The sequence below is a fragment of the Stigmatopora nigra genome, chromosome 9 (assembly GCF_051989575.1).
Source record: "Stigmatopora nigra isolate UIUO_SnigA chromosome 9, RoL_Snig_1.1, whole genome shotgun sequence".
Lineage (NCBI taxonomy): Eukaryota > Metazoa > Chordata > Actinopteri > Syngnathiformes > Syngnathidae > Stigmatopora > Stigmatopora nigra.
In genome coordinates, this window is record NC_135516.1 from 14712533 (window position 1) to 14724802 (window position 12270).

Below are 12270 nucleotides of genomic sequence, written 5' to 3' on the forward strand. Positions count from 1 at the left end.
TTGTCTGAAAAATGAGCACTCAAAGTTACAAAGCAACTTTATTTTTTAAAGCCTCTCTCCACCATGCGGTTCTAAAACATTTGACATTCGACAAGGAGGCAGAAAATAGACCATTCTATTATATATAGAATACAATCCATATAAAAATGAAAACATTTAGGAAAGATTATGAAACCAGTAAAGCTGCAGTTTACAACAGAATATACCCCAAATTTTGGGGAATAGTGGTGGTATCATTAAAATTGATTCAAATTGTAGGAAATCAACCTTTCTATGTTAAGTGGCAGTCAAATGAGAAATTATGGAAAATATGGCCTGGGTTCAATCGCAAAGATCTCAGGTTTTACTGCATGTTGACTGCATCGAGAGGACGATTCATGAGCAGCGTCACCTCCAGCTCTTCCCTCTCACTGAAGAAGTGAGCCTTGCCCTCCTTGTGGTGGACCGGGTGAGGGAGATGGAGGGCCAGCCTACTGGAATGTTCAAACACAAGCTGTCAAAATCAACCGTTGATGCAGTGTAATTTAACCTAAAGAATATTAAGCAATGTACAGTTATTTGATATAGTTGAGGATATGGGTTGTTTTAAGTTAGAAAATGTGTCAGAAATGCCAGAAAAAGCTTGTGAGCGTTAGAAAAGTAAAAAATTGTAGAAATGTTTCTTACTATTTTGGTGTCCGAAGGTCAAGGAATTTTTCTTTTACGTCCAGAGTCACATCTGATGCTTTGCTGTCTGGGAGTTTGATTTTCACCTAAATATTTGGAATATGAATGAAAGATGAAGAAAGATTTTCTACAATATCTAAAATAATATATATTGACTGATAGTGATGATTGTGATTATACCAGCATTGCTTCACAGCACATGGATGAGGGGTCTTTTCTCCCGAGGCCTAAAAAGACGTCTTCTGTGCCGACGCTTTGCTTTAGAATGATTTCATATCTGTAAAAATAAACAAAAAAAAAGACTTATGACTAAATTTGTGTAGATCAGGAACATTTCCTTGTGTTGCGACATGGCCATACTCAGGCTTTGGCCTGGGGTCAATGAAGTCATCGTATTGAGGACCCTCGGCGACCTCCTCTTCACACCATACGTCTTTGCTGTCCTTCTTTGTGTACACCGACGACTCTAAATAAGTGCACACATAATAACACGAGTCGTTATGGTCGTTATTTGTTATTTTTTTACCAGGATCTGACCTTCTTTTTCACTTTTAGCCGGCGGGCCAATGTGTCCGGGGCCCATCTTGGAATAAGGAGACACACACTGGGGAAAAAAAAGAGAATATAGTTGGCAAATGAAGAAATCAACCACTAGAAAGGGAAAATATATATTTACTCCATAATCATCATCATCCTCTTCTTCTTGAGTTGAAAGTAAGGCAGAAAGCGCCTGAAGATGATGCACGGATGAAATTTGAGGTTGTTCCATGATTTCAATGAAGATATTGATGGAATATTCCCCCTTGAATAAACTCCTAACTTTTGTGCTGCACTGTTGTTCCCTGGAGACGCCGCTGTAACCATGGAAACAAGTGACGTCACCGAAAAACGAACGTCTTTTAAAGTGACGTTGAAAGCAAAACCCCATGTTTAGCTAGTTCGATGAACTTGTATTACACTGATAAAAACCTCTTAATTACTCCATTAAACTCGGAGGTAGTTGAAAAACATAGATATTTCATCCCGAGAAACGCAAATGAGTCGTGCATGAGGACTTTTTCGCGTGTGCCTTGAGGAAAAATGTCCCTCCTGACACGCCGTATGGGTCACTCATGGCTATCGGGGATCATGTTGAAGGTGACAGGTAGACTCATGGCCGGGGGATTGGCCTTGTGGCCGGCCACCGCCTACGCCACGGCCGAAGCCAACAAGTCTCCTCCAGCCAAGTTGAACCGGGACGACTTGTCGGTGTACGCCGCCCCGCGAGTCGAGAAAACGGCGCCGGAGGAGACGAAAGCCGGCCACCTGGAGCAGGGTATCGCCACCCTGCGGAAGTTGGCGGAGCCGTACGCCGCTTGGTGCCGGACCACGTACGAACGCGTCGAACCCAAAGTGGAGACTGCTGCCCGGCAAGGAGGCGACGCTTGGGCCTTCCTCAAAGACCCACCGGGGGACTTCTACGCGCGGGCTGCTGTTATCGGATTCACCGGCGTGCTCGGGCTGTTCCTCGGCAGACGCTCGCGGGTCAAGAGAGTCATCTACCCGGCGGCCCTGGTGGCTCTAAGTGCCTCGCTCTATTACCCGGATCGGGCGGCGGTTATCGCCAGGTCCGCTGGGGACGCCTTGTACGAGGGTGCCGTTCGTGGATACGCCGCCGTGGAGGGAATCCTAAAGCCGGAGAGTGAAAAGGTCAAGTCGGGCAGCGACTCCAAGGGGAAACGTTGAGTGTCGTCAATGGATGAAGAAAGACAATATGGTGTTCTCGTTTCTGCCCTACTTTTTGTAACAAGAAAACTCAGGTTGGACTTTTGCAATGTATAATTTATGCTGAAAATAATTATTAAACATACGGAAATGAAAATCTGGGTAGCCAGAGTTCACCATGTTACTCCCAAAAACATTTACTTGTTGTTATTGTGCTTAAAAATGTCTATTTCCCAATCTTCTGAGGCAATATGTTTGTTACTATAAAATTAAATATCAATACTGCTTGAATACAATGAAAGAATGTAAGCCATATCCTATTTAAATAAATAAAATGCCTTTGTCACGATGATTTGGGTAACAGTTGACCAAAAAAATATTATCACAATTGATTTGACATGACGCTACAAAGAATATTTACCCTTTATTCATTTGCGCAAACAAAAAATGTGATTAAAAAATTAAATAGCTGCGCCTCAAAGCAGCACCAGCTTCTCGTTGAGGGCAATCTGCGCTTGGGTGAGGTTGGACAGGTAGGTCACCATCAGGAGATCCTGCAAGGAAACATTCAAAATGGTGGATCTTCACATGCATTTTGCTATCAATTAATCTGAAGACATGAAATGGAACATAAACGTACGTTGATATTGGAATTGATCATGTTTTCAAAGTCCTCCGCCGTGATGGTGGGCACCTTGTTGACCAGATCCATCAAGAATCGACCCACACTGTTGTCTGCCGTCACCTTCCCAGACTGAGGTGAAACAAAAGGACATTTTTAAAGGAATTATAGAAATTCTATAGGCAGTTTATCTCTACTCACTACAACATGGAGAAGGGTAACAATTTTAAAAAATAACAACAATTGACAAAAAGTCTGCTGCGACTTACTAGCACATCCTCGATGTATGCTAGCATAGTGGTCAGCATGTCCTGGACACGGGAAGCTGAGCTAGCCACCTGGGCTAGGTCGGACGTCAGGCCCTTGGTGCGACCGGGGGTGATGCGTGTCCTTTGCAGAAGGTCCACTTAAGACATGAATAGAGTCAAGAAAAAAATATATTAATCAGGATGAATAAACAGAATGCTAAGATAAAATACATCTACTGCATTTTCCAGACTAAAAGTCGCAATATTTTTCTTAGCATACTGTGACTTATACCCAAGGTGCGACTTATAGTCCAGCAAATACGGTAAACGTAAATTGAGTTGACTCATGGCAAAAATAATGTGGTTAATTGACTATCAAAATAATTTTTGCCAATCCTATTACAGACAGAACATTTAAAGATGTCTGTGTAAGAGAAGATGTATCCAATCAAGAGGCTAGATTTAATCATGCAATTGTGAGTCTTTTAATCCGTCTTCCTTACCCCCTATTCTTTCCGTGTCGTAGTACATGTATTTCACCGTCAGGGGGGTAAACATTACTCCGACCGTCTTCCCGGGGACGCCCATCTGCGCGCTGTGCAAAATACCAGACATTTGCATGTGTTTATTTGTATAAAAACCTTTGAGCAAATGAGCGACCTACCTGACATAGGCACGGATATTCATTTTGCCACTCTGCATAGCCGTGTCGGCAGTCAAGTGGATGGGGTTGGTGGCCTCGCGGCTGTAGTACTCGTGAATGAGCACCGAGTACTCGGTGATGTCAAAGCCTGTGGCGTACCAGCCGATGATGACCTCGGATGGAGACACCCGCTTGTGGAGCTCGTACATGTTCTTGGCAAACTCCATGTCCACGGCCACCTAGTGAGAAGGATGTTTGTGTTGCTTAATGACCATGGAACAAAAAATCTATTGCAGAAATTGAAATATTTGACCCATTTACTGTCATTTATAGCACCATCTGGGAACCCAACGGCAGTCAATGATTCAATATACAGTAATGTCGCTTCTTTTTTGTTTGTTTTAGCTCTGCGTTTTGGGAGGGCATGATGACATCACTCTTAAAAAATAAATAAATGTACAAGCCTACGTACCTCATCTTCAGACTCATTATGGGGTACAGAGAAGCAGTTGGTCACCTCTATCGAGTGCTTATCGATGGTACCTGGAACAGGTAGGAAGACATATATTGGGGGTAAAACACATTAAACGTGTGAGCTAACGTAATGTTAAAGTTACCATCCATATTGAATGCCCAATTCGATTTGACGACAGCCAATAATAGATCAGAGAAATTGATAGAAATGTGGTATAGCGTCAAGGAAAGCTGCCTGGCAGCTACGTAGCATGCATGGTTAGCAACAAACATGCTAATTCGAGTGAGCCCACCACGATGAAGCCAATTTCGAATTTTAGTAAGAAAAACTAGCGTCTTACCCAAAATAGTGCCTATGACTCTGCTCGCTCCTTCATTTCGTCTTTCGTACGAGTCGCAAATAGAGGCGAGGACGACAGGATGAACCTTCACGACCGGCCCGAAAACCGACATGTTGGGGAAAAGGAAGAAACGTCTTCTTCGTTTCCATCATTGTCAAAGTCTTTAGCATTTTAGCTACATGAACAGCATATCGCCATCTTCTGCTTCGGAGCGTGTATAACACGGAAAATATTTAATACGTACTGGCTAAATTAAAACACCAATGTGATGCGAATACATAAACGTATTTTAGTCATGTTATTTGTAGTATTTGTGTTTTTATCATACTGTATTAGTAGTGTTTAAAAATGTTTGGGCAGATGAGTGTACGGTAAATTTCCATGCAATATTTTGGTGCATTGAAGAATCTTCATAAGTGCGAAGTGGACATATTTATGTCATTTAAATAAATTGTAATTTAAAAAAGGGGGGGAGCGGGGTTGGACTGACGACACCTGGCGTCTCCTCCGCATCCGTGCGCGACTGAATGCTTCTCTCCAACGCGACGCTAGCCTGTTAAAGGCGGACGTCGGCCATCCGTTTCCCGGTGAGACTTCTTTTGTCCTCTCGGAGGTTCTTGGAGGAGGAGGAACGCATGCAAGCGATGGATCCCGAAGATGGAGCGACGCCGTTCCACACCACGGAAAGCCATCTTCATCTTCAAATGAGGGGCTAAACTCATCAGGTGAGCTGTTTTATGATCCATAAACCTTTTGTTGGCCCAATGGTAATATTTGTTGCCAATTTGTGATCGTACGTCAACGTCATTGCAATAACATCAATCATTTTTTTTACTGTATACAAAGAATCGCGAGTAATGATAGGGATCCCATTATTATGGCCTTTTTGTGTACATTATGTAAGACACCTGCGTACGTAGGCCTAATGCACATTGAAAATAACACACGCACACACACGTATACGCTCACACACACGCACGCGCACACGCACACTCCACAGCTGCTGTATAAAACATGCAAAATTGCCCTTGCCACAATGCTTAAGGTACAAACAAATAGAGCATCTACAATGTCATAAAATGTGGAGTTTTGAAGAAAACAAAACCCCAAAAACGGAAAGGCTTGCATGGGTTTTCTCCGGGTACTCTGGTATCCCTCCTGGGATCGGCTCAAGCACCCCTCGTAACCATTTCCGAGGGTAAGCAGTTCAGAAAACGAATGAAACAATATTTATTTTTCAAAGTTTGATTCATTTAATGACATATCCGCAAAGCTCCAATTCATTTTGATATTAATGTAAACATGGCTACGTGTTATGATCCAATGAATTGTCATCTTTGGTATTTTTCCATGAATAATAATCGGACATAGGCTTTGTCTGGAGAAAAGCCCAATTGTCATCATACCCAGAAACTGCGTATGACAAAATTGGTAGTGCTTCTGCATAAGGTGCGTTTTCTCGGCAAAAAAAAACAAATAAGTGATAATTTCGGACTTGTAATTTGGCATTCTGCCGTTATGAATACATAACTTACCTCTATCTGTATTTCACTTACCTTCAGTCAGCCAGTAGGAGGGAGATCACCGCCCAGTGTCTTTTCATATTACCTCACCCCGAAGTTATTACACAGAAGGGATCATATGTCGTGCTACCGCAAGTTTAGAGTAGGGGTCCTTTAGCCCATTTGTACTTACTTTGTGGGACCTATAGAGTATGCCAGAGGGCAGCAGCTGGAACAAATTGTGACCCGGGTGGTATGGGTGCTTGGGTTTGAGAGAACAATAAGTTGACGTGCCTGTTTTTCTTCTCATGTTTCAGCAAACAAATTCTGGTCCGACCGACATCCAGTTGAGTGAAATTTCAATAACAGCAATCAAACACGCACACACAAGCCATGGCCGTGGAGAACTCGGTCCTGCCCCCGCCGCGCCCCGACTCGCTGACTTTGCCCGTGGACTACAAGACGGAAAGCGAGCACGAGGCGGTGGCCCAAGCCCCGCTGCCGCCCGCCGACGGCGGCTGCGGCGTTTTCAACGTGTCGGAAGAACTGGGTCACGTCATCACCGCCGACGCCACCAAGGTGAAACGCTCCTTTCAGTCCAAAATGGCCGAGCGGGAGGCCACGGCCAATCAGACCAGGAAGAAAACCCAGGGACCGGAAAAAGAGAGAGGGCGATTTGGATGGGGTGAGTCAGTGCCTGTCAACAATATTTTTTATGGTATTTATTCTGAAAAATGGCTCCAGCACCCCCCTATTTATGTAGTTGATACTTAGTGTAAATGTATGTTTTTGTTTCAGCTCGGGCACGGCGCAAGCGTCAGCGCTACGTGGAGAAGAACGGGCGTTGCAACGTTCAGCACGGGAATATGCGGGAGACTTATCGCTACCTGACGGACATTTTCACCACCTTGGTGGACCTCAACTGGCGCTGCTCGCTCTTTGTTTTCGTCATGGCTTACGCCGTCACATGGCTTTTTTTCGGCGCCATCTGGTACCTCATCGCCTACTGCAGGTTAGCCTACCTCAAATTCTTTGTTTTTATGATGACAATTCAAAAGAATTTTCAATTTAAGTAAAAGTAACATTAAAAGTAGTTCTCCGTTCAACACAGTAAATCAAATACACAGAAAAATAAAGTACATTTTTATGTCTGTAATCACAAGTATACATTTTATAATTGGAATTCGCATTCCATCGAAGGAAGACAATCGGAATCTGCGCTTGTTTTGCGGCGTCTTCTTTATCGCCAGACACGACTAATAGATCGACACAACACGAGCGGTTCTTTTAATGAAATGACTACATTGCGTCACCCGTTTTGATCCCCCAACCAAAGCTTTTTTTCACCAGCACGGCTAAAACAAAAAATCTGATGATCCAGCAATTTTGGCAATACGACAACGTGCGTGTCACTTCCTCCCGAATCTGCACGCCACTTAGCTAAGCGACCCTCCTCGTAAAAATCCCGACCTCGTCGCATCGGCCCACGGCCAACGACGTCTTCCTCGGCCACCGACGCGTCTCCAAATAAGACACACATGACATAAATCAAGGGCACTTTAATGGATTAGCCTTCTTGGGTTCATCGGAAATGATGTCATAAACGCTAGTTTATCACAAACGTGTTAGCGTGTGACTCTAGAAATGGTCAAAATGGTCATTTTGTGGTCTCAGGGGCGATCTGGACCACCTGGAGGACGAGACGTGGACGCCGTGCGTCAACAACGTCAACGGTTTCATCTCGGCCTTCCTGTTCTCCATCGAGACGGAAACCACCATCGGCTACGGTCACCGCGTCATCACCGACCAGTGTCCCGTGGGTACCATGCTGCTCTTGCTGCAGGCCATACTGGGATCAATGGTCAACGCCTTCATGGTGAGACAAAATCGGACAAATTATTCCATTCACAGTACAAATTAGATGACCATTGCATCAATCCATGTCTGTGTGTTTAAAGCCCGTGTTTTCCTGTGTGCCAGTATTTTCTCTCCATGGTTATGTCGCCTTTTTGTTGGCGTACTTCCCGTTAAGTTTGTTTTATTTGTTCATTTTTCTCAGCGTTAACGTCAACTCGATTTTATGAAGAAAAATTTGATTGAATTTTTTTTTAGATGTTTTTGTGTTCAAAAGCCCTGAATATTCCGTTTTTTATAGATATTTATTTGAGCTTTTTAAATAAATTTTTAGATTTTACAAAATTATTTTCGAACTAAAAACTGAAAAAAAATATTAAAAAATGACAATGATTGATTTAAAATGGGGAAAATTAATTTGATCCTAAAACAGAATGTCGGCACTCACGATTGACTTTCTCGGGCCGCACAAAATCATGCGGCGGGCCAGATTTGGCCCGCGGGCCGCCACTTTGACACCCGCGGTGGATTGCAATGGTGTGTTTGAATATTTTTCTGTGACTGCCTTTAGGTGGGTTGCATGTTTGTGAAAATCTCCCAGCCCAACAAGCGTGCCGAAACGCTGGTATTCTCCAAGCACGCCGTCATTTCGCTGAGGGACGACAAACTATGCTTGATGTTCCGGGTGGGCGACCTTCGCAGTTCGCACATCGTGGGCGCCAACATGAGGGCCAAGCTTATCAAGTCCAAGCAGACGCAGGAGGGTGAGCGGCTTGTAGGACCTTGGCAAAATGATGCACGTTCGTATTTTTGACATTCCACATGATCTTTTTGTAGGTGAGTTCATCCCTCTGGACCAGACGGACATCAGCGTGGGCTTCGAGACGGGCGACGACCGCCTCTTCCTGGTTTCCCCCTTGGTCATCTCCCACGAGATCGACGCCCCCTCGCCCTTTTGGGACATGTCGCAGGCACAGCTAGAGAAGGAAGACTTTGAGATTGTGGTCATACTGGAAGGAATGGTGGAAGCCACAGGTGAGAGCACGGAATGGAACCCTCGTAGATGCTGGAAAGGAAAGACAACAACATTTAAATGTGGCATCTACAGACACTTAATACAGTATAGATCAGGGGTGGGCAAACTTTTGGGCCCGGGGGCGGGCCACATTGACTTTAAACATTTGACAGATGGGCGGGGTCAGAAAAAGATACCATAACATATAAAAAAGTGCATCCGTTAACAGTACATATGAAACAGAAACAGAAAAAAGGGCTAAAGTATTTACATACTCATCATTAAAGTAAAAAGTACTAAGTAAAGTAAGTAAAGGAATGTATTAAGAAATATTAAAATGTTATTTAAAAATATTAGAGGGGCTGTAAAACATAAAAAAACAAATAAGAGTGGACAGAACAACAGCCACTGGCTAACGTGGGACGGCGCCATCTTGGGGAGAAAAAAAAAACATTTGGACAACGTCAGCCGGCCCGATTAAAAAGCCTAGCAGGCCGTATGTGGCCCGCGGGCCGTAGTTTGCTATCAAATGACATTTCACCATACTTTAGCTCTTTGTCATTTGTTGAAAAAACATTCAATAACATTCATGATTCTCGCCACTGTTTGAAAAAGGCCATATTTCAAAATATCAATCACTATTTTACAACTACAATGGTAATTTCATCCCTTTATCTCCCGAAACAGTACAAGGGAAAAAAATCCATATTACGGTGGTCGTAATTCAAAGTGCTATTAAAGCTTGCAAAAGATGTAGCCTAGCAAAGCTCTTTAGCTTATTGCATTGCGCTAAAAGACTCCCCAAAGACTAAGATAAAAGTTTAGGGCTATTTTTTTGACAGTGGGGGAAGAAACGCTGGTATATTGATTTCCTCGCTCGGCAACATGTTTTTTTCTCTCTCTCTGCCGCAGAGAATATTTAAAATAAGTTTTTTTCAGACCGAAACGTTTGTGATTGTGTGTGTCAGGCATGACGTGCCAGGCCCGGAGTTCCTACCTGGCCGAAGAGGTGCAATGGGGTCACCGTTTTAGCCCCATGATGTCCCTGGCCGAGGGATTCTTCGACATCGACTATGGCGCTTTCCATCATACTTTTGAGGTAACTAGAAAAATTGCTTTTTTTAAAACATATTTTTAGATTTTACAAAGATTTTTGAACTAAAAACACAGAAAAAATGGATTAAAAAATGACAATTGTTGATTTAAAAGGGAGAAAATCAGGAAATGTAATATCCATCGGACCATTTTAAATATAAAATATATATATATTTTTTATTAATGGATTAAAAGTACTGGATTAAAAGCCCCGTTAAATATTCTGTTTTTTATAGATCTAAAACATTTTTTTATATATATTTTTAGATTTTACAATATTATTTTTGAACTAAAAACACAGAAAAAAATGGAATAAAAAATGACAATGATTGATTTAAAAGGGGGAAAATCAAGAAATGTAATATACATCTATACTCTTCATCTGAATTTGATCCTAAAACAGAAACTTTACTCATGATTGACTTTCCCGGACCGCACAAAATGATGTGGCGGGCCAGATTTGGCCCCCAGGCCGCCACTTTGACACATGTCTGGACTAATGGATCTTCCTCCAGGTGGACACGCCCTCCTGTTCGGCCCGAGAGCTGTCATTGGCGGCGGCCAGGCTGGACGCTCACCTCTACTGGTCCATCTCCAGCCGGCTGGACGAGGAGCCCACCCTCGTCCAGCAAGGGGACAAGGAGTCGCGGGCACCGGCGTCCCAGAGCGCCCCCGCCAACGGCAAAGGGGAGGCGCCCACCTTCGTGGTGGGCGAAATGACAGAGGTGGTGGGCGCTCCGCCGCCGCTGCCGGGCGAGCCGAACGGCAGCATCCAATCAGCGTGCGAGGCCTAGATAACCCATTGTTTACAAAGACCTTCATGGTTTGTTTGTATCTCTGCAAAAGGACTTTTTATTTCTTTCATTCTTTCTAGCATTTCCGCCTTTAAACCCACCTATATTACGGATTCAATAGGTTGCTATTCTACTTTAGTGTCGATTGTTGACATTTAAATAGACTATAGACATAACAAAGAAGGGTTTTTTTAACGTCTTATGAAGACAAAGGTCTTGCAAACGACTCTGAACGTTGACAAAAAAAAACAAAATGGCGGTGATGACCTGGGAAGGTAGGACATGAGAGGCTGGGAAGCAGCTGATTGGTTCACACGGTAATCGGACGTTTGGTCGCCCGGACGTTTGGTCGCCCGGGCGTTTGACAACATGACAGAGAGTTTACTGTTGAAATCAGCTCTCAAAATTATATTCATGCGAGAGAGTTTAATATCTAAAAATCTACTGTTGAAACTAGCTCTCAAAATTGTATGGACTTCGCTAATATGTACCACTGTTTGTTTAAGACATTCCGAATGGGACGCTTAGTGCAATATGGTGGCAATTAGATCCCAAATGGTCGTTTGAAAAGCCAGATACTACTTTTCGACATGATACTTTTTTGTTTCATAAGGCCTTCTAGTGAACACTTGAAACTACACAATGCGATCCGGACAAGCTATCTAATGCTAAAGTAGACCTTGATACACTCTAGTTGTTCCACGTGAATTGTGTTTAGCACTTGGATCCAAAAATAAACCTAAAATCCATAGGCTATTGCTAAGAAATCAACGCTCAAGTCACATCTAAACTGCCTGCTTCTTCCCATGTGTCAATGTGGCGCTTTTTACTTGATGCTTTTAATAACAAGCATAGTCTATATCAGATATTAATATGTCAACTAGAATAAAATATATTCCAGAATAAGTGGCTTCCTCTGTAGTATATCTATCTGTCAAGATGGGTGCTGCTGCTGCCAGACAGGAGAAGTCAGCACATTGGGTTACTAGGCAGAATCACAGCTGGGTGACTTCTTCAATTTGACCACTAGAGGGAGACAAAACTCACCAACGCTAAAAACTCAGCCTGGCTGTCATGCAGCCTTATTGGTGCTGTTTTATGAGACGGGGACCCCATCAGCTGTCTCCTAGGCAACCGGGGATGGGGACAAGAAATTGTGTGGCAACGTGTGTGTATTTAGACATTTAGTGTGTGTGTATGTGTGTGTGCGTGCTGGGAAGGAAACGTCCAAAAGGGGAGGTCATTCCGAAGTGACATTTGCCGAGAAGCGTTGCCGTTCGATGGTTGCGGCGACCTTGACGTGCAAAGTGAC

At 43.5% G+C, this 12270-nt stretch overlaps 4 protein-coding genes across 4 annotated transcripts; 2 read left to right on the forward strand and 2 right to left on the reverse strand.

Annotated features, from left to right (window-relative positions):
• Positions 1-19: 19 nt before the first annotated feature.
• Positions 20-1588, reverse strand: dnaaf6 (dynein axonemal assembly factor 6). Its single transcript, XM_077723746.1, has 5 exons — positions 1193-1588; positions 1027-1130; positions 847-943; positions 667-752; positions 20-473 (listed from the first exon to the last, which is right to left on the reverse strand). The coding sequence occupies exons 1-5, from the start codon at positions 1433-1435 to the stop codon at positions 344-346; spliced, it is 660 nt and encodes a 219-aa protein (XP_077579872.1). The 5' UTR covers positions 1436-1588; the 3' UTR covers positions 20-343.
• A 24-nt stretch (positions 1589-1612) lies between these two features.
• On the forward strand, positions 1613-2722 carry LOC144201261 (MICOS complex subunit MIC26-like). Its single transcript, XM_077723745.1, has one exon. It carries the CDS (start codon positions 1747-1749, stop codon positions 2389-2391), a length of 645 nt encoding a protein of 214 aa, XP_077579871.1. The 5' UTR covers positions 1613-1746; the 3' UTR covers positions 2392-2722.
• A 59-nt stretch (positions 2723-2781) lies between these two features.
• Positions 2782-4863, reverse strand: eif3f (eukaryotic translation initiation factor 3, subunit F). The gene is made up of 7 exons (XM_077723744.1): positions 4699-4863; positions 4356-4426; positions 3905-4122; positions 3744-3835; positions 3262-3398; positions 3011-3124; positions 2782-2924 (listed from the first exon to the last, which is right to left on the reverse strand). Exons 1-7 carry the CDS (start codon positions 4808-4810, stop codon positions 2847-2849), a joined length of 822 nt encoding a protein of 273 aa, XP_077579870.1. The 5' UTR covers positions 4811-4863; the 3' UTR covers positions 2782-2846.
• A 276-nt stretch (positions 4864-5139) lies between these two features.
• On the forward strand, positions 5140-11198 carry kcnj9 (potassium inwardly rectifying channel subfamily J member 9). Its single transcript, XM_077723743.1, has 8 exons — positions 5140-5423; positions 6518-6885; positions 6999-7212; positions 7875-8076; positions 8626-8818; positions 8892-9089; positions 10038-10168; positions 10680-11198. The coding sequence occupies exons 2-8, from the start codon at positions 6594-6596 to the stop codon at positions 10956-10958; spliced, it is 1509 nt and encodes a 502-aa protein (XP_077579869.1). The 5' UTR covers positions 5140-5423; positions 6518-6593; the 3' UTR covers positions 10959-11198.
• Positions 11199-12270: the final 1072 nt, after the last annotated feature.